This window comes from Lagenorhynchus albirostris, chromosome X (assembly GCF_949774975.1).
Source record: "Lagenorhynchus albirostris chromosome X, mLagAlb1.1, whole genome shotgun sequence".
NCBI lineage: Eukaryota > Metazoa > Chordata > Mammalia > Artiodactyla > Delphinidae > Lagenorhynchus > Lagenorhynchus albirostris.
The window spans coordinates 48700694-48722403 of NC_083116.1; the positions used below are offsets into that span (position 1 = coordinate 48700694).

At 36.4% G+C, this 21710-nt stretch overlaps 1 protein-coding gene and 1 non-coding gene across 3 annotated transcripts in view; one reads left to right on the plus strand and one right to left on the minus strand.

Moving 5' to 3' along the window:
• The window catches only part of DIAPH2 (diaphanous related formin 2), a 786790-nt gene that overhangs the window by 712890 nt on the left and 52190 nt on the right, over positions 1-21710 (minus strand). For both annotated transcript variants that reach the window (XM_060138052.1, XM_060138051.1), the window contains 2 exons: positions 13010-13042; positions 10283-10459 (listed from right to left, as the gene is read on the minus strand). In XM_060138052.1, the coding sequence (XP_059994035.1) occupies positions 10283-10459; positions 13010-13042 (210 nt within the window). The remainder of the gene's footprint in view (positions 1-10282; positions 10460-13009; positions 13043-21710) is intronic.
• Positions 16005-16139, plus strand: LOC132514149 (small nucleolar RNA SNORA70). Its single transcript, XR_009538641.1, has one exon. It is a non-coding gene; the product is annotated as a small nucleolar RNA SNORA70 (small nucleolar RNA).

The window sequence follows — 21710 nt, forward strand, 5'->3', positions numbered from 1 at the left end:
TACTGTCAGAAGACACATAGAAATCATTGCTGAAAATTTGCTAAAACAAGTATTAGAAAAATTACTCAGTGTGGGAGGTTTATCATACAGCTGAATGAAAATACAGCTGTTTTTTCTTTTAAACAACTCAGCTTATATTATTTGCTAGATTGTTCCAATAATGAAATATAAAAACTACTTTTCTTTGAGTTGCTAATGGAACAATGTAACAGAGAAAACATATTGCCAAAATAAATGATTTATTTAATAAAAGGATGTTTTATGAAAAAACTGTAAGTGGGAAGCATTCCTGAGTAAGGAAGGTTAGCCCACATATAAAATTTAAACCATTGCCAGAAAGAAGTTGAAATCAAAATACACACAGTGGTATGCAGAGTCAAGAATGTAGGTGTTTTTTGTTGTTTTTTATAAAAGCAAGATATTTCAAATACTGTAAATACTTACAATATTTTTAAATGAGACAGGAAGTGAGCATGAAAACATGTATCTTACAGAGAGATTTCCAGCTATTTCATGACAAAGTATTTTAAAACTTCTGAAATTTCACATGACTTGGGCATTTTTCATTCACAAAAGGACAAGTAATCCCTTAAGAGTTAACAACTGGTGAGAAAGTAACTGCTTTTCAAATGAACTTCATTGAAAAAGCCACACACTGGCAGACACAACTGCCAGGTGGGTCTCCTTCACCCTTGCATGACTCACCTCTTCTTTCTTCTTCCGGGTATTAGGTACAATGTCTGCAGCGGACATGAGTAGACAAACATGGGGGCGGGGGTCTACACATTAAGTATGTGGAAGGAAAAATGCAAAAAGCTCATATCCCTGATGACATAGTGAAGCCCGTTTTTTAAAGCCCATTTTGAACCAATTTATTCACAAATATAAAAACGCAACACTTCAGATTAGTTCCAAGAACAACTGACCGTCATCAAGGGAGATGGAAATTTACTAGCCGTGGTTCAGCAGGAAACTTTTGCTTGATTCATGGATTGGACTGAGCAAAGTTAATACTATGATTTAATAAGTGTTGCTAATGATGTTCTCGTTCCACTTGGACCTATGCATCGTTGTCAGATTTATGTTTCAACTATAACAGACATTAAACCAAATATCAAAATAAAATGGACTCGGAACTAAACCTTCTAATTAGTCTCTTTTTTAAAACAAGACATAAAAAATAATGACACACTGACATTGCTCTCACTAAAAAGTTATTAATCGCGACAGCAAAGGCTTTTGCACCATTAATAAATAAAATAAACTCATTTTAAATCATTTTAAAATCTTGTTCATTGCATGTTTTTCTCATTCTTTTCTATGTCTGTACTTTATACATAGTATTAGTACATACATATATGTGTATATTTTATAAATAAAACATATTGGTGTTACTTGCTCAAATATATTTTTTTTTTCTAACGGGATAGGAAATTAGAAAGTTTAGAGACTACTACACTAGTCCAGATGTTGACACTTTTACTATAAAGGGCCAGACATTAAATGTTTTAGGCTTTGCGGGTCACAGGGTCTTTGTCACAACTACCCAACTCTGCAGTTACAGTGTAAAAGGAACTATCAACAATATGTAAACAAATGGCTGTGGCTGCATTCAACAAAATTGCATTTATGAACACTGAATTTCAGATTTTCATGTGCCCTGAAACAGTCTTCTTTTGATTTTCTGCAACCATTTAAAAATATAAAAGCTATTCTTACCTTGGGAGTCATACAAAATAAAAACCTAGAGGCAGGGATAGTGTCTTTGCCATCTTTATGCTCCCCTGCACCTAACAAAGTATCTGGCATTCAGTAGAGAGTTGTCAAATAAACTTCTCCATGATACAGAAATATGTCTTTGCTTTTCCTTTTTTTTTTTTCCCCCACAATTACACCTTACGTTCTGCCATATCACCTCTACCCTTGACAGCAAGGATTTTCCTTGAGTTGCTCGCTCTCGCGCTCTCTCTCTCTCTCTCTCTCTCTCTCTCTCTCTCTCTCTCCCTCCCTCCTCAGAACTTAGAACAGTACCTGGCATATAGAAGGCATTGGACCTTGATGAACTAAGTCATTCAAACTCTGAGAGCACTTTACTGTCAAAAAAATAAAGACTGAAAATTCAGAAGTGACACTGGGTTTCGTAGTATATTCAGATCTTCTCTTTTTCCTCCCTGAGCCCCTGTGCTGGCTTAAGTACTCACAGTAGCCTATTCACAGCTGTCCTATTACCATGGAAATCCTGTGTTTACTTGCTTGCCTCCCTGACTAAATTCTGAGCTCTCTGGGGGCAAGGGAGGAACTGGATTTATCTGTGTACCTGCAGCATGTAGCACACGACCTGGCACACTGCACATACCAATACACGGTCATGAAAATGCCTTCATGGCAAAAAACACTAGTGGAACTTTTCAAACAGAAAAAATACCTTAGGAAACATTTCTATGTACAAATCAAGAACAGAATCAGTGAATTGTGAAGTTTATCAGCTACAATCAGAGTAAATTTACAAACCTAGTTCCCTTAATTCCTCTTCCTGGGACTTCTATCCTACTACTCCCTTATTTGTGAACTTGTGGTGAGAATTATATTTCGGAAGGAAATTTAAAAGTGACCCAGATTTAGCTAACTTTGAGACCTGTTTACAGGGTAAGTTTTGCTCCTCCTTTTATATGCTTTACTTGGGAATGTGTGTAAGAAAATAAAATGATTAGAAATGATGCTGGCGTTCTCTCAGTCCAATGATACAGAGTAAGGATATTGGAAATATAAATGTAAAAAATGGAAAGTAGGCTATCTAGATAATTTCTAAGGATCTAGCCGTTCCTGAAAATTATTTCCATGCCTTATTATAGATTTTAAGACCTATGTTACCAATAACTTATTTTACAGTAACTTAACCTTTAATTAAAATTACTTATGCTGAGAGCACTAAAAGGTTCTCATCCAAGCCAACCAACTCCTAAAAGACTGCTGTTGGGTGAGAAAGAAACCCATGACAGCAGTCAGGGGAAAACAAGGACAGCACCTGGGGTCCAAAGTCAAACAGGCTCTCAAAACTGATGAAAGGCAAAAGTGAGAGAACAAAATGAAAAGCTTTGGGATTATTTATGAGTTCTACCAGATGGAATATGGGACAGATAATTTAATATTTATTGCATATGACTGTACAATCATTAAATTATGCCCAAAATGCAAAATATATTAATGTAAATTGCTGAACAGAAACAAAGTATAAAACATCACATTTGCATGTGGAATCATATATTAAACATTGCCTTTAATAACCGAAGTTGAAATGAAGTGTGCCTAGAAATTAATCATAAATCATTAATCATCACTAGCCTCATCTTTTGTATACAATTAAACTATTTAATTACCTATATTAAAACACAGTCCTTATTGACATATCTGTAGGACTCTAATGTAACCAACACCAGCTGGACTTCCACTCAATAGATCCTGTACTAGGTAAAAGAAATTAAATTCCAACTTGAACTTCCAAGACATCTCTGTATATTGATTTTTTTAAGCTTAAAATGGAAATCCCCTATCCCCTAAGCAAAAAAAAAAAAAAAAAAGTTTTAGAACAGTTGCATACAAAAGGGAAATAATATTCAAAAGGAAATGGACAGAGGGGGAAGGGTGAGCTGTGGCAAAGCGAGAGAGAGGCATGGACATATATACACTACCAAACATAAGGTAGATAGCTAGTGGGAAGCAGCCACATAGCACAGGGAGATCAGCTCGGTGCTTTGTGACCGCCTGGAGGGGTGGGATAGGGAGGGTGGGAGGGAGGAAGACGCAAGAGGGAAGAGATATGGGAACATATGTATATGTATAACTGATTCACTTTGTTATAAAGCAGAAACTAACACACCATTGTAAAGCAATTATACCCTAATAAAGAAGTTAAAAAAAAAAAAAAAAAAGGAAATGGACAGTGTCCAGACACATTTCTCTCCTTGCTCTGATTGCATTATTCAAAAATGAGCTATCGCTATTAAACATTTAATAGTCCTTAAGCAGTATTCTCAATGTACAAAGACCAGTTCAGTTATTCTCAGTAAGCTCAAAGGCTATGATACCTTAACATGTTGAATAGTTATTCAATTACAGCATTATTAATTTCCGTATATTTAAAGTGTAAGGGAGAAGATATTTCACCAGTCCTAATTAGAGACAATACAAAATGTCTCTGATTAACATGAAAAAGATGATAAATATGAACCTCATTCAAATTTGAATTGGGGGTTAAAGGTGATATGTAATATTACAATAGTTCAGTCATCTTTTAAAATTACCCTCCCAAAAATGTGGAAGCAGTATTGTTGTCTTGGTCCTACTACCTTTACCCACTTGTGGAAGATTTGAAAACACGACTGGGCAGAAAAGGGGAACAGGAATCTTAAAGAGCAAGTATAGTTTATCCCATGCAGGTAAATATAAAAATCATATAAAAATGAGTGAGGGTATTTTTTTCCACTCCTGGAAGTTTTAATAAAAGAACCACTTTCTAATTTTCGATTAATAGGCAATGACCACACTCCAAGTACAAAATCCAGTTTTACAAACTACTGAACACATGCTGATAATAAATAGTGTGTGCTCCATGAAAAAAGCAGTCATCTAAAAGTTTCAAATTTAGAGATTTACATCCATCAGCAATAGCCATGGATACCCTTACTCAGAAGATCTGTCTATACTTGTTTCCTTGAGCAGCCACCATATGAAAAGTGGCATATCAATGCGTAGAACAGATGTCATTGTCAATGGAACGTTAGTAATCTACTAACTCACTAGTAAAGTAAAACCTAACCATTCAGATCTTTCAGTTAACTGGACTCATTCCAGGATTTTACTTGACTATAAAGTGTCAAGTGGTGTTTAAAATGAGCTATTAGTAGTTAAATACAAGTTACAGTAATCAAATAAAAGAATTAACACTTTTTTAAAAATCTGTAGTAATTTCAGATTGAGCCCAACATTGCCCTATTATCTACATCTACAAACCTGTACAGGGAGAACTTCTGTTGACAAATATGATCCTCAGACATAACAAGAGTTTCAATTATCAGAGTAATAGAGGATTTATTTGAATATTGCCTTTCATTACTTAAGCCTTTCACCAAAAGTTTCACCAAAATATATCATCCCCCAGAAATTCCAAATAATAAATTATATTAGCAATTTTAATGTAATATATTACTTGTCAAGCATCTCATATTCTGTTACTGTCTATAATGTGCTATTTTATGTAATTATTTTAAATGTTTCACTCCTCAAGGTATGCTATCCTAAAACACATACAAGGTGTTTAGGCCCAATGGTCTAAACATTTGTAGTACTCTAAAGTGTAAAAAGTCTGAAAACAGGAATAGCACAATGAAGGATGAGAATCAAGAGAGACAAGATTGTCATAATAGCCATCAAGTAGGACAAGTACATCTATTACATTATTTGTACATGGAAGGACACCTACAAAGAATGAAATAAAAAAGGGAAATTTCATATCTGGAAATCTACTTCTGACGACTTAAGTGTCTTCTCCCAATCAACTGTGAAGATGGCATTTTAACAGTTTTCCAAAACTAAATTGTGGGCCTCTTTCTTTTCAATCGATGCTCTGGAAAAAGACAACCTTCTGTCATCAATAGGAAACATTCCTCCATCTCGCTTTACCTGCGAGGCAATGTATCTCAGAGTTGCCTTCTACTTCCACTTAGTATGCGTGCAAAGAAAGTGTATTAATTTTACATTTAGCTTAAATGAAATATTATTAAAGATAGAGATTACCAAAATGCCAATTTTTTAGATTTTTATGTACCTAAATTTAAGTTTGAGCTCAGCCCCGTATTAGCTAAGGCAAGTTACAGAACCAATTTCTTTAGCCTCTCTCTAAGCTTTAATTTCCTTATCTGAAAAATGCAGTATAACTATGTTGCCTTCTTTGCAGCACTGTCACAAAGATCAGCTGAAACAATACATGTAAACTGCTCAGTTACATGCTGGGCCCAAGGGTGCACAGTAAATGAAAGCTGTGAAAATTCATAAAATAAGTTGTTCACTTAACCTGATTACAGACAAACTGAAGATAATAAAGAAAATGCAAAATGTTCAATGTACAAGTAGACTTCTCTCAAAGAAGAGATACAACCCTTAAAAAGTTTTTTATTGATCTTTTGTTGTTACTTTTAAGCAAATCATAATTGTCTGATTTCCTTTTCCAACATTCCCATGGAAGGAAAAATTCTCATTAGGGAAAATGTGGCACCAAGTTGTACCTTTCTTTAAGTCACATTTATGAATCCACAAACAAATCTTTTTAAAAACATAACATATTTAAAGAGGAAAGTGGTAATTTGTTGATGAAACATTAGAATTAAAATTCAAACCACAAAACGGAAATATTGTAAAAGGTTTGAAAACATAGTAAATGCTGTACACAAATTGAAAAAATTTATAAGTGCCAGGAATCATTTTTGCTTACAGCTATCATCATGTAAAAGGCATGTGTGTGTCACTGAAGCAAATGAAGAGGGTAGTAGAGGAAGATATCGAAGAGTAAAGTGGGGATCAGATCATACAGGGCCTTACAGGCTCTTATAAGGATACTGGCTTTTGTACCCTGAGGGAAACAAGAAGCCATAGTAGAGATTTGAGAACCCAAGTGACATGACATTGTTCAGGTTTTAAAAGGGTAATGTTTCTGTGTTGAGAATATACTGCAGAGGGTCATGGTGGAAGCAGGGAGACCAATGAGGAACTGTGTTAATCCTAATAGTTCTACCACTATTGTAGCAGCCTAGGTGAGGCTTCAACTAGTATGGGACCAGTGAAGGCGGTAAGAAATGGTCAGCTCTTGTAAGTACCGTACTTTGAAGGAAGAGTGCGTGGGTTTCCTAGTCAATTGAAAGTGGAATGTGAGAAAGAGAGAGTAGACAAAGACAATTCCAAAGTTTTAGGCCTGAGTAACTGGACAGATGGATATACCATCAACTTAGAAGGGGGAGACACTGGGAGGAGCAGGTTTGGAGGGGAATATCAACAGTTTGGTTTTGGATATGTTACTTTTGAGAAGTCTACTGACCAATCAGAGAGAGATGTCAATTATGAAGTTTGATTATGAGAGTCTAGAGTTCAGACACGAGGACTAAGCTGTAGATAAATTTGAGAATTGTGAGAATAACAGTGGAATGTAAAGCCACAGTACTGGTTGCAATCACAAAAGAAGATAGTGTAGATAGAGAAGAGAACATGTCCAAGGATGGATCCCTGGGCCTCTCCAACATTTAAAGGTTGAGGACATGAAAAGGAATCCACAAAGAAGATTAAAAAGCAGCAGCCAAAGAGATAGAAGGAAAGCCAAATAAAGGGGGAGCAGGGGGCGATTTATGGCCAAATGCATCACCTGCTGCTGATAGGTCAGTTAAGATGAGAACTGAAAACTGAACATGGGACTCAGCAGCATAAAGATCTCTGGTGACACTGATAAGAGCCATTTTGATGGAATGGTGGGATGGAAGCCTGGCTAGAGTGAGTTTAAGACAGAAAGTAAGACGAGAGAAATGAGAAGCAGTGAATATAAACAAAATTATTAGGAGGTGTCTTCCTTCAAAGGAGAGTAAAAATACAGTGGTAACAGGCAAGGGAGATAAGGTCATGAAAAAGTTGTAAAGTGAGATAGCACATTTGTATGCTGCTGGGAAGGGCAGAAGAGAGAGGAAAAAATGATTGGAGCAATGTCCTTCAGTAAGTAGGTCTAAAGGAATGGAACCTTGTACACAAATGGAGGGACTGGAAGATGACATCTATGGTGGTGATAGGTAGCAAGACTGCAGATACTCAAACTTAGGTAGATGTGGTAGTGAGAGTCTGTGGAAGTTCTCTTCTGATCACTTCAGTTTACTCAGTAAATTATGCAGCAAGCTCATCAGCAGAGCATAAAGATGGGTAAGAGTTCTGAGGACTGAGCAGCAAAGTAAAGGTGTGAAATAGTCATCTAGAAGCACAGTGGAGGGAATGGAGTAGGGACATAGAAGATGACTGTGTGAAAACAGAAGGGCCTACTTGGGGCTTTGGAAAAGGAATCTGTTTCAGAATCATGAATAGAGCACCACTGGATTAGAACAGGCAAAACCTGGAGGACAGGAGGAAGACCAGATAGGAGGCTACTTTCGTAGCCCATGAGAAAAAGCCAGAGAGGGATACTGCCTAAAGCAGGGCAAGAGCATCTGGAGGACAACTGAGGAAACAGACGTAAAAGTCATTGCAAAAGCAGAACCAATGGGATTTGGAAAGCAATTAGACGTGACTGAGAAAATGAATGGCGTGGAAGAAGGCCCGTAAGTGTTGAGCTAAAGTGAACTGGAGGGTGGCAATGCCACGATAAACTAAAAGAACTATTTCACTACTGCAAAAATTAGTAACCGATTGGTTAGCTGATTAAAGGAGTAAGTATCATTTGAGTGAAGTTTGAGTAAAGAGAAGAAGAGTTTAAAATAAGATTTAAAAGTTTGATTAATGTCAAAGAATGTTTGTTTCTGTCGTTGTTGGTTTGGGGTGATTAAGATAAGACAACCGAGTTGCAAATTGAGGGGAAACTGAAGAAAGAACAGAGCTTTATTTGCTAAAAGAAGGAAATGCAACAAACATTTATAAAATTATTTTTATAGAAAGTTTTATGCCAGGCACTATTCTAGAAATATCATCTCATCCTAAAAATAACCATATGAGGTAGACCCTCTTATACCTTTGTTACAGTTATGGAAAATAAAGTGTAGAGAGGATGTATCACCTTCACAGGGTAATGTGATTAATGGCAGAGGCAGAACTCAGCCTCAAGGCTGAATGACCCCAAAGTCCAAGCTCTTAACCACTACACAAACATGCCCTGTAAAATTAAGGGCCTGGAAAAGGTAATATAGGTCGTTTAGCTTCCGAGAAGAGTTTCAGAGCTAAAGATCTCAGAGGTGGAATCATTCCAAAGAGTGACACAGTCCAAGGTGTAGTCATGTCTATAATTAGCTAAATACATGGATGCAAAGGTCAGAATTCAGGAAACCAAGGAACTAAGGGCAACAATGTGATGGCAAGGTTATCAATGTAATAGCTGAAATCACCAAAACGAATAGCAAGGGAAGGGTCAAAAGGATAGCCAGATGCTATCATCATCATGGCTGGTCAGCAGATAATAGAGTTTACAAGAGAAAGGGTTGTTGAAAGATGTTCAAAGAATTTGACATAGAAGGAGCAGCCGGAAAGAGGGTGTACCATAGGACTAGGAGGAAAGGCTGAAGAGAGTGGGAATGTCAGGACTTGTGACAAGGGAAAAGCTGGATGTCAGCTCTGGCTAGACAGAAGGAACATTAAAGGAAAAGTTTAAAGATAAAGGGAATTTGTATTCATTCAACAACTTTCAATTACGAGTGGGGTTGGGGGCGGGGTGGTAACAAGATGTTCCATAATGGGCAGAGTAGAAGGGTCTAGATTTCCAGTATTCTTAACCTCTTCTTTTGGTATGGGTAAGGAGACCTTTGAAACTCTTGTGGACCTTAACTCAAAATGAATAGAGATTCACAAAAAAAATTTGCCATGATAAGTGGGACAGAATTAGAAATTAATGAATCATGAATCAGGATCTCCACTTCTCTGATCAAGGAAACCAATCCAAGATGGCCCGATGCCTCATCTCTCCCCTCTCTTGGTATAAACTGCTGAATAATCAAAGTATTATATTTATTATCTAATATAAGAAATAATCTAGATCACAAGCTATAAAATATAAGAAGTATGCTAGAAAATATAGATGGTATGACTGTTGATAATAGAACAAACTTGGAGGAATTCATTCTTCTGTCCCCTCTACTGTTTTGTTTTGTTTTGTTTTTTTACACTCTGTCCTCCCAACTCTATTTCATATACCTAACAAGATACCTTATATTGTTTTCAGAAAAGTGGACTTAGACCTGTTTTGCTTTATAGAAACAGAAACACAAGTTAGGTAGTTAAAAAATTGATTCAGTGTGCCACAAACTACTGAATACTAGAGAACAAGAATAAGTAAGACAGCCCCCCCTTTTAGGAGCTCATAGTGAAAGAGACAGACATATTATAGTTCAAAACGACAGATGCTTTCGAAAACAGTTCTGTTGTATCAACAAGTTTCTGGTCTCTCCTTTATGTGATATAAACACAGTCCATACAAACAGCCCTACTTAGAACCCAGTGCTACTCTGGGCACATGCATTTTAAAATTACAACAAAATCAGGGGGTCTAACTTACCATCATTTTTTCAAAGAGATCCAGTACTTCCTTTTCGGACAAATTCAAAGATCGTTCATCATATAATGGCTGAGCCGCTGGAAACTCACTCATCGCAACTTGAGAATCAATAGGATGTTGGATAAGAGGTTTTTCTTTTTTGACAGTAGATTTCCTAAAACTTGTAATTCGGTCACGCTGCAAACAGAAAAAACAAGAGGCCCTAAGGAAGGGATCAAGAATCACGAACAAACATGAAGAACTGAAACATCAAAATAGCACTTAGGAATCATTATTGTCTTTTGACAAAATGTTATTTTAAGTAGCAAGCTCCAGTTAGAGATTGTACTATTTTGAAACCTTGAAGTAGCTCTGCAGTCGCAGAAATCTAGGGAGTGAAAAGTATTCCTCACAAGTAAAACTTAGTCCCTTGTCATTTCTGTTCTGCACAGTAACTAGGTCAGAAAAGTCCGGCCTCAAAGTCCTGTGGTGGTTTGAGAGAGAACGTGTCTTTGGCGGCAACTTTCAAACTATGAGAAAAAAAAAACAAAGAAAAGAAAAGAATATCCAATTCTAAGGGGGAAATTATAGTAATGTTTCTCTTCTTCAAAGCACCAAAATAATTGTGACAAGTATCTATGAATACTTTGGCAGTGTAGTAGTAGAATACAATGGTTAAGAGCATGGACTCTGGAGCCAGACTACCTAGATTTGAATCCGCAATTTACTAGGTCAGTTACCCTGTGCAAATTACCTGGTCTCTCTATGACTGTTTCCTCATCTCTAAAATAGGGATAAGTTAATGTATGTAGGAGGAAGGAAGGAGGGAAGGAAGGAAGGGAGGGAAGGAGGAAGGGGAGACAGAGAAAGCAACAAAGAAACAGTTATTGTGAAATTTAAATAAGTTATATGTTTAGTGTACTTAGCTACTCTTTATTACTATTGTTGTTGTTACTATTACTATTATTATTATTACACACACCTTTTTCTTCCCTAAAACGTGGGACCAACAAGGAAGCACAACAAAATTAAAAACATTACCTTTTTGCTCTGGAAATATAACATAAACAGAAATATCTTATTCCTACAAATACTACTATGAAGAACTTGCTATTTTATGGATATTGACTTGGAACCATTGATTCCACGTACAATCTCTAATAATTAGCTTGCGATTTCACATAAAGTGAGTTAATGACTCCACTTGCATGTAAATAGGCCATTCTGTTTTAAACCACAGAACACTGGACATCAAAAATTAGTAATAACCATAAAACTGAATACAACTCAGTTTTATTCTGGTTTCTGTTAGGAAGCACATGCATGCATACTGTCAGCTCACGTTAAACAAGCAGATATGTTAGGCATCAGGACAGTGCCTCGTCACTGCCACATTACCAAGTCCTTATAAATCACTTCAACAGTATAAAAAGCATACAGAAGTTCTTACCACAATTATGTTGACTTCTGTTGACCCCCATTAAAAGAACATACTTTTTTTTTGATTCAAAGAACACTTTTTTTTTCTAAAAGGTGTACTTTGAAAGAAATATGAGCAGTTTTAAGCAGCTTATTTAGGATTCCAAAAATGATCTTAGTACATGGTTGCTTACAAAGAGATTATGTAAATCATAATATTTTAGAGCTGGGAAGAAACTTGAAAAATCATCTAGGCCGACTCTCTCACTTCACAGAAAAAGTGACTCGCTAAATTCACGAGTCCCTGGTTCCTAGCCCAGTGTTCACATAAAGATTCATTTCTTCGAATCACCTTCTATATTTTCATATTTTCTTTTAAATTTGAATGTTTTTGAGGAAAATTAAGTTAGATTAGATATGTAATAACCAACTCAAACAACTCAAGAAAAAACATTAAGCAATCCCAAATAAGCTGAGTACATAACCAAGAGTCAAATTTCACTAAAAGATATGGTGGACACAAAAGCATTTAAATATGCAATCGACCATTAAATCAACATATCTCTGTTCCTTTCCCTTCATATCACTTAATATTTACTTTTGCAGTGCTGGCTTTTTTACTGAGTAGCATTATTTACATATATATTTGATCTTCCACTATGCTCTTCACTTTGATCTAGAAAATTGGCTTTTGCTTTCAGCTATATCTTGATAAGAAAATAAAGTTAAGCCACATACTTTCACTTCCTTAAATCATGAACGATATTCTACATTATTTGTAGACAGGTAATTTCACAAAGAAAAAATACTTAAAATACCACATTTTAAAAGCTTAGCTATAAAAGGGCACATTTAAATTTTAAGCCCATAACTTTTAATAAGTTTTACTACGATAGACTCAGATCAAAAATATTTGAGGATTTTAAATATAATACCACATTTCTAACATAATGTACTTAACTTCCTTTCCATTTTAAATTAATTTCCTTTACTGTTAATATTAATGCTTAACATATTCAGAGTCAATTTACATGGCTATTGAGAAAGGAAACATTTGTGTTTTCCAGAGTTAGATTTATACTGATTTTTTTTAATTAGCTAAGGTATATATCAGGATGGTAATATCAAAATTATTTTGAGAACACATACAATTGCTTATGTTTATATCAAAAAAAGAAAAGCCACTCTATTGACAATTCTTCCATCTACTGTACTTTGTAAACATCTAGACTTTTTATATCTTTACATATATCAATGCTTTAATGTCCACCCACTTTAATAAAAAGGCAACATGCATAAGTAAATGATAACATGCTAAGTCCACCTTACCACATCATCTGCCAAAGTTTTTATTTGAATGTTCTATTAAAACCAAAAAGGAAAAAAAAAATACCTGTCAGATAAGAGAAATTCACAGATCAAACAAGAAAATAATTGAATGATTCTCATTTTTTATTTTATCAACTATAATTCTTCAAAGAGAATTAGAAACTTTAAATCTATAAACACATTCTTTACAAAAGAAAAAAACAACTTATTAAGGATTAAAAATGAAGGTTTGGTGAAGGGAGTGTCTCTTCGTTTTTGAAGATGACTCCCAAGTTCCCAAAGTCAGATTTGGAACAGACATCACTACCACAGTGCTCAAACGTGAGAACAGATATAAAAAAGTCATAAGCCCTTTCAAGATTTTTCAAAGTTTTAGAATGAATAATCATATTTTTGAGATACATAAAACTTTTAAAAACATGAACAACAGGAAAAATGTCACATTTAATAGTAATGACATATAATGAAACAGCTCAGTCTAGAACTCAGTTGCATCTGATAGATAATTTAACGAACACCTTTATAAATATTCTAGATAACATTGAACTTACTGATTCTGTTAATATATGCCCATTTCTCAAAAACTCCAACACTTTCTTTTTTTTTGCATGTGGTTTTCTACTTCTAATGTTGAGAATCATTGGAAATGGTATACTCTAGTTAATAAAATACAGTGGTTAATAAAAACTACCACATAGAGTACAAACAATACTGGAGTAATAAAGCAATATTAAAGTAAGCAAAGTAACAGCTAACAATTTAGTAATCTTCCAGGATTCAGAAGATACTTCAAGATCTTACAATAACATACAATCAGCACAAAAGCAGTTATTATTATATTATAAATATGTTGAAATATGTTGTAGTGCTAGTTAAGAGATGTGATTAGGAAAGAACCATATTTTTTAAATCACCTGTTAGGAACTGAAATTAACCCTTCTGCCACAACCTGTATACTTATTTCCTACAACAAAACAGAAGCTGAATGATGTACATCATGCATGCTCACATCCCTTTTAACTAAGAAAAATATGGTCGTATCACTGGTGGGGAGAATTCCATTAAGAGTTTTAAGTGAGAATTATTTCGTCACAGGATCTCATAAAACTGTCTTCAAATATCACCAACTAAATGCTGTTAAAGATCATCCTCCCCTCCAGTAGTTGGGACAAATATACTATTATATGTGTAGTTCTTTTTCTACTTTTAATACATCTATTCCCTCAGGGATCTACACTTCTATGTCTTTGTACTATGTCTTCATCACATCCTGCTGACACAAACCCCAATCAATCTTTACTGCCTAGAAAAAAGAAAAGAAGGGGGATTACTTTTATCAGAACTGAAGCCTTTTTAAGAGAGATCAGTTCACCCTAGGACTATCGCTACCTGGTATTTTCTCTTTAATTTTCCCTGTGGGGTACAGAAAACTGTTCTATGCACAGTGACAAGCCTCATGATTTCCTGTCATGTAAAATCAGAGTGAGAAATGTCAAAGTCTCAAAAGTGCCTCAACTACCCTGCTACCATCCAGATATGTACCTGTCCACCTGTGTTATTTATTAGACAGATTATACAGTTCTTCAAGCAACCCCTGCTTTTCTTTTCTTCCCATCCTTTGAGGTTATAAACTCAAGATTGGAAACATATCAATCTTCAAAGTCAATATGTAAATTCGGGGAAAATAAGATTTTAGTCAAATTCTCTAAGTTAAGGTACACATATGTCTCGAATGCCTTAAGTCTGTATCTCAATTGAATATATGTTGATAGTTTAATCATGGGGGACAGAAACAACAACAACGAAAAAGCATTGCTAGCAATAGTCCCACCTTGTCTTATGGGAAGAGACTTGAGTTTTCTCCTCTTCTCCCACCTCCACTCTCTTTTTTTTTTTGAAATTAACATATTTTTGTCCATATTAAATCCCACAGTATGGAGTTAGACACTATTAAATTGGATGAAATTTGAGATAATCTGGTCAAAACCTCTCAATTTACAAATGGTGAAACTGAAGCTTGAAGAGGCTAAGTGACTCGCCCATGGACCACAGATCTGGTTGTCACTAGATACTAACTCTTCGTCAACATATGGCCTCTTCAGGTGGTATAATTAGGCTGTAGGATATTAGGGTTGAACTACTGAATTGAAACAGTTCATGGTAACCTCAAATTCACAGATATGCCCCAAGCCCCATCAGTTTCATTTTCCTTTGGGTAACTGCCTTTTGCCATCATTACCAGGGGGTCAAGTATCATCCCAAAGAGCATTCCCCTGGCAACCAAAGTCCTTCCCTAACACGTCTTATGTGTCACCTGCTAAATTCATTTTGACCAATATACACTAATGTTCTTCCAGTGGCTGGTTATTTTTCATATACAAACTATATACAAATTTAGATTCTTTGGTCTTTCATAATTCTTCATTCCTAATTATATCTTACTACTGCCACAACTGTAAGAATCAGAGCTGTTCTCTCAGCTCTCTAGGTGGGTAATAGGAGGGAAAATAGAGTAGGAAAAAGTGGGTATATAATTAATAGCCCAGTGGAAACACTACATGAGCACCAAGGGTTGTCACAGAGGGTTAGGACAGACTTACAAAAATAGGGTCATGTTTATGGTAATGGTTACCATCCAATTTTAAGACTTCCATGTCACCTTGGTCTCCTCCCTCTCTTCAATCCCTACAGCCAAAACAGTTGTCAAGTTCCACGGTGATCTTTCTGCAGTTTCTTCTTCATTTCCGCACAAACCATCCCAGTTTAGAGTCTAATCACTGGCAGTAGCCTCCTAATAATTACCTCTGCCACCATTCTCTCCTCATTGCCAAAGTCATCTTCTTCAAGCAAAGACATGGTTCAAGTCACCATCACATCACCTCTTCCCTAGATTTCTGTAAGAACCTCCTAACCTATCTCCCTTTTTCCACCTTTACCCTGCTATAGTTCATTCTGAACACATTGAGGAAGTGACAGTATTAAAACCCAAGTCAGTTTGCAGCCAATTAAACCAACTATGCTCTTTTCCCTGTGGGGGCCAGGTGTGCAATGGCTGCAAACAGCAGCCTCCTCAGTAGTGTATGCAGCCTGTTGCCTGTATGTGTTGCCCTAAGGGACCCTGGAGACAGCCCTTTCCAGTGGACATTCGTGACTGGCATGCTGCCCCCAATCTAGTCTCCAGACAGGTATACGCAGTGCCTTTGGAAAGCCCCAGGGCACAGTGGCCGGGGTCCACATTGGCCACGTCATAATGTCCATCCACACCAAGCTGCAGAGCGAGGAGCACGTGTTTGAGGTCCTGTGCAGGGCCAAGTTCAAGTTCCCTGGCTGCCAGAAGATCCACATCTCCAAGAAGTGGGGATTTACTAAGTTTAATGCAGGTGAATTTGAAAACATGGCGGCAGATAGGCGGCTCCTCCCGGGTGGCTGTGGGGTCAAATACATCCCTAATCGTGGCCCCCTGGACACATGGTGGGCCCTGCACTCATGAGAGCCTTGAGGCTGTCCCCTCTTTACTCACGTGCACCAATAAATCCTACTTTCCTGTCAAAAAAAAAAAAAACAAAGAAAAGAAAAAGCTAAAGAAATCTGAATAAACCATGGATTTTAGTCAGAAAAAAAAAAAAAACCAAGTCAGATCATGTCACTCCTCTGCTCAAAACTTTTCAATGGCACCCTATTTTCACTCCCAGTGAAAGTCAAAATCGTTACAATAACCTGCAAGGCCCTATGGAGCTGCATACTCTTCATATCCCTCTGACCTCATCTCCTATTACAGTTCCTTTCATTCACTCAGCTCTAGTCACAGCAACCACCTCACTGTTCCCCATAAGGCAATAAGCCACATACACTGTCTCTTCCCTCTGCCTGGAATGCTCTTTTCTGTTATCCATATGCTTTCCTCCATCACTCCTCCCCCTTTCAAGTTCTTGCTCAGGGAGACCTACTCTGTCCATCCTATTTAAATGGAAACACCCACCTCCTCCACACTCTCCTGACCTGCTTTAGCATGCTCTGATTTCCTTTTTTCAATAAAACTTACGACATTCTCACATAGTCTATAATTTATTTCTGTCTGTTTCTCCCACTAAAAATGTGAGCTCCATAAGAACCAAGGTTTTCATCTGTTTGTTTCAGGGATGTACCCCAATGCCTAGATCAGTGTTTGGCACACAGAACTCAATAAAAAATTATAAATGACTATTACTTGCCCATCTGTATTCAATGGCTCCTGATGACCTACAGAATAAAGACTAATACCCTTAATACGGCATTCAAAGCCCTATATTATTCAGCCCTAGGCTACCTTCTACGTCTTCCCTCAATGATCTGTGCGCTATGGAAAAATGGAAATCCTTTTCCCACCGCATGCCTCATTATGTCCTGTTTGTGCACCCACTCTTCCCTCTACTGGAATGTCAATCTGGCTAGGTACCTTTCTATTTCTAGAGCTTCCCTTGAGTTTAAAGTTTGGTTATTCATAAACCAAATGTGGACCCATGGTCAAAAATGGAGGAGAACTATGCTTTGTTTAGTGTCTTCTTAAAGACTATTTTTTCCTAAAAGGCATCTTTAAGAATGATAGAGCACCTTAAGACAAAGAGGAAATTATATTCACGTAAAAAATTATCCCAATTACTTGTAATAGAGAACCATAAAGAAAAACACTCTGCTTATGATTTCTTGATTTACAAGTTTCATTCAACTACAGACTGGATATCCTATATAACTATGTACATTTGACTGATATGGATATTTTTCTCATAGATTTCCCTCATGTAAAACTCTGCTGTCATAAATATCTTCTTGAGACCATTACTTAGAACTCTACAACTATTCAGAAAAGAGAGACAAATGTGGTCTATTGAAAAGAAAAATCTTTAAGGACATTTGAAGAGTTTGAGTTTAGGAGGGGGCCATTTTTGGCCACTGCACATTAAAAATACATTGAAATTATTGTATAAATTACACTTAAGTTATCTGCAATAGAAAATAAATTATTTCTGCTGCACAACTGTTTTTATACATTAGTCAAAAAAAGAGAAAGTTACAAAAGGAGAACAATAACAAAAACACCACCAACATGAAAAAAGTTCAGAGAGCTGTAAAGAGCTATCTCTTTGACAAGATTCAATCGCAGTCATTTTTATGTGAATTGACCTGTAAAACATTTTTAAATGGTTGTATTAAGATACAGTCTCATTTATAACGATGTTCTACAGGGACAAGCTCTCAAATTTTATCTGAATGTAATTTATATAGGTGCATGCACCTCTCTCTCTCACACCACTGGCAAGCAGACATTATGGATCTTACTCCTGTGTAAAAACTATAGAGCTACTATGGAGTTAAAACAACAACAAAAAATGACCAAAAAAATGTTTATCAGAGTCACACCCCTGAATTAAAAGCACTGATTAAAGTCATTTTAGTAAGTTTTTATTGCAAATCTAAATCTATAATGGTCATTAGGATGAGGGCATATTACACCAATAAGTATAGTGACCATATATTTTCATTAAAATCAACTCTAGAAAAGCAATACGCTTGTGAATTAGTCAAGCAATTAGAGTTTATTAAACTTCATTTATGAACAGTTATATTAAATATAACTTACTACAGTACTCTATGAGTACTGCATAATTATAAAAGTTTCACTCCAGAGTCTCAACCCCTTAAGAATAAGAGAAATGGATGATTTACTTACAAACTCTAATACTGAAGTTCTGATTGAAATGCAGGAGCCATTATTGCAAGAAAATTAAGTTTTAATTTTCTCAATCAGGCAGAAATTAACAAAAACAGCAAGATGTAAAGATTCGACTCTCTTATGGCTAATGTTACATGGTAATACAATGTTTTATAAACATCTTGAAATTACTCCAGTACCACAGAAATTGGACAACTGAATTGCATACAATTCAAAAGTCTCGCCACCAACTCAAAAACTTGGCCACACTTCTTCAACTTTGACTATTTTCTTCTCTTTTAGAGAAAGTAAGTTGGCCATCACAATAAAGATGAAGGGTCAATTATTTACCCAGCTTAAATTTCTTAATCTCTGAGTAGGGCAAGGCAATATAATATAGAAAAGCATGTTCAATTCAATTGAACAAATATTTGAGCATCTACTATGCACCTGTTCAGTGCTGGGCACTAGGAATACAACCATAAACAAGATAAGCATGCACCTTACGGAAGCTGTAGTCTAGTCAAAGATCAAATGAATGAAAGAACAATCACAACAGAGGAATTCTGAGAGCACTGTTCGGGTGGTACTCTATCATAACCTCCATATACTTTCCAAGTAAGAAGGGCCTTTAAGAAAGGTCATCCATCTCAACCAATGATCCAGGGTTTGAAATCTCTAGATGACATCCCTGACCAATACTGATTCAGATCAGCAGCAGTCACAGAAGGAAGTAATTATTCTTCAAAGTGCTGCCTTTCAACTTTTCAGATCCTGGATTCACCCTGAACTTTACAAATCAGTAAGACCAATCAAGACAATTCAAGGCTATTTAACCATCTGGCAACCAAGCTGAACATTCTGTTCAGCTATTCAAATCCCTTTACTATGAAGATTGTTTTAGTTGAGGACCTCTCCGTTGTGTTTCACCAACAAAGGTATATATAATCTGATTTTTAGAACTGAGATCAACGTAGATAGAGGTTTGATTCTAAGAAGACAGGAGGAAAAGAAAAATTGGCTTTCAAACCCATTGAACTATTACTGCTTGTATTTAAAATTACTCTAAAACATTTTTTCATCTCCTTTCTAACAGTAAGGGGCATTTTCAGACACCCACATGTCCTCTTAGGCACTGCATTCTTCCATCACCATTAGCACTTCCAAATAGATGATAGATCAGCTGGCAGTGTGCGAGGCACTGGGATTTAAAGAGACATGGCCCTGACCTCAAAGGGCAAAAGCCTAGTAGTTGAGAAGATGAAGTTACAGGCATTAAGCTCCAATTCTCCACCTTACTTTGCTACTGTGAGCATCTCAAACTGTCCATTTCATCATTTTAATAGAGCAATACTTTTCTATACTTTTCTATTTTTGTAACCAAAAGGACACCATCTCAGAAGCACTGTCAAATCAAAAGCCTCAAATGTGAACCCACCTGAGCTCTTGGCTACTACAAATCATAATTCTTTCTACCATTTTTACAACAAGAAAAAAATTCCTTTTCGGATTTGCTTCTCAAGATACTCTTTCAATATAAAGAACAAAATGTGTATCTACCAGAAATCAAATATGACATCACAGTATAGGGCTTCAGTTTTCTTCATGAAGCAAAAGACCATGTTAGTTCACTGGATAAGTTTCAGAAATCTGTCACAACAAGTTCTTCTCAAGCTTAAATTAATTGTCTTGCCACGAACTTCAATATTTAACTGCCAAGAGGGGTGTCTATGATATGGAAATCCAGCAGTCTCTTCTGTGTAACAAGAATGTTCAGCTTGGGCTTCCCTGGTGGCGCAGTGGTTGAGAGTCTGCCTGCTGATGCAGGGGACACGGGTTCGTGCCCCCGTCCAGGAAGATCCCACATGCCGCGGAACAGCTGGGCCTGTTAGCCATGGCCGCTGAGCCTGCATGTCCGGAGCCTGTGCTCCGCAACGGGAGAGGCCACAAGAGTGAGAGGCCCATGTACCACAGAAAAAAAAAAAAAAAAGAATGTTCAGCTTAAGGACTAGGGGTGAAGCGCTCAAGAAACATACGTTTTAGAAAACAAATTTATGGTTACCAAAGGGGAAAGGTACAGGGTGGGGGAGATAAATTAGGAGTTTGGGGTTAACAAATACAAACTACTATACATAAAATAGATAAGCAACAAGGACCTACTGTACAGCAGAGGGAACTATATTCACTATCTTGTAATAATCTATGCAGGAAAAGAATCTGGAAATGAATACATATATGTATGTATGTATAACTGAATCAGCACAACATTGTAAAGCAGCTATACTCCAATAAAAATTAATTAAAAGGAGAGGAAAAAAAACTGAATCACTTTGCTGTACACCAGAAACTAATGCAACACTGTAAATCAACTATACCTCAATCAAAAGAAATAAAAATAAAATTTTTAAAGAAATGTATGTTTGCCACTTAGGTCTTAAAAAACGTTCATGCTAATGAATTAGAGGAAGTCACTTAGTACCTGAATTAATCAGAAACAATTGCATGAATAATCCAGGTTTTTCAAGTAGTAACTTCTTCTGTAGGTACTAAACCATTTCAAATGGGAAAACTGTTGGGATGTGAAAGTTCTTTATAACTCTACGAATAAAAAGCAACAGAAATGAAAAGAAAGCCAGCTTTGCCCAGCAATTGTACATAATAGATACTCTTAGATCAATGAGTTAGCCAAGTGGGGCTCAATATTTAATAAATTTTTACCTTCTCTGTTTTAAAAAAAAGACAGATGTCTCCACCAAACATTAATGTTTCAGAACCCATCACAGGCTCAGCACTTTGTGGCAAAGAGAAGTTTAAGACGCGATTCTGCCCTTAAGGCATTAATCTAACCAGGGAATGAAAACTAACCACAGAGGAGATTCTGAGGTATGTTCCTGCTCTTCCTCCCTGGGCACTATCACATGTCCTGTCTTACTATTTTCATAGCAGAACCACGACCTGAAATTATCTGTCCACTTACCTATTTACTTACTTATGTTCTAGCTTCTAGAAAAC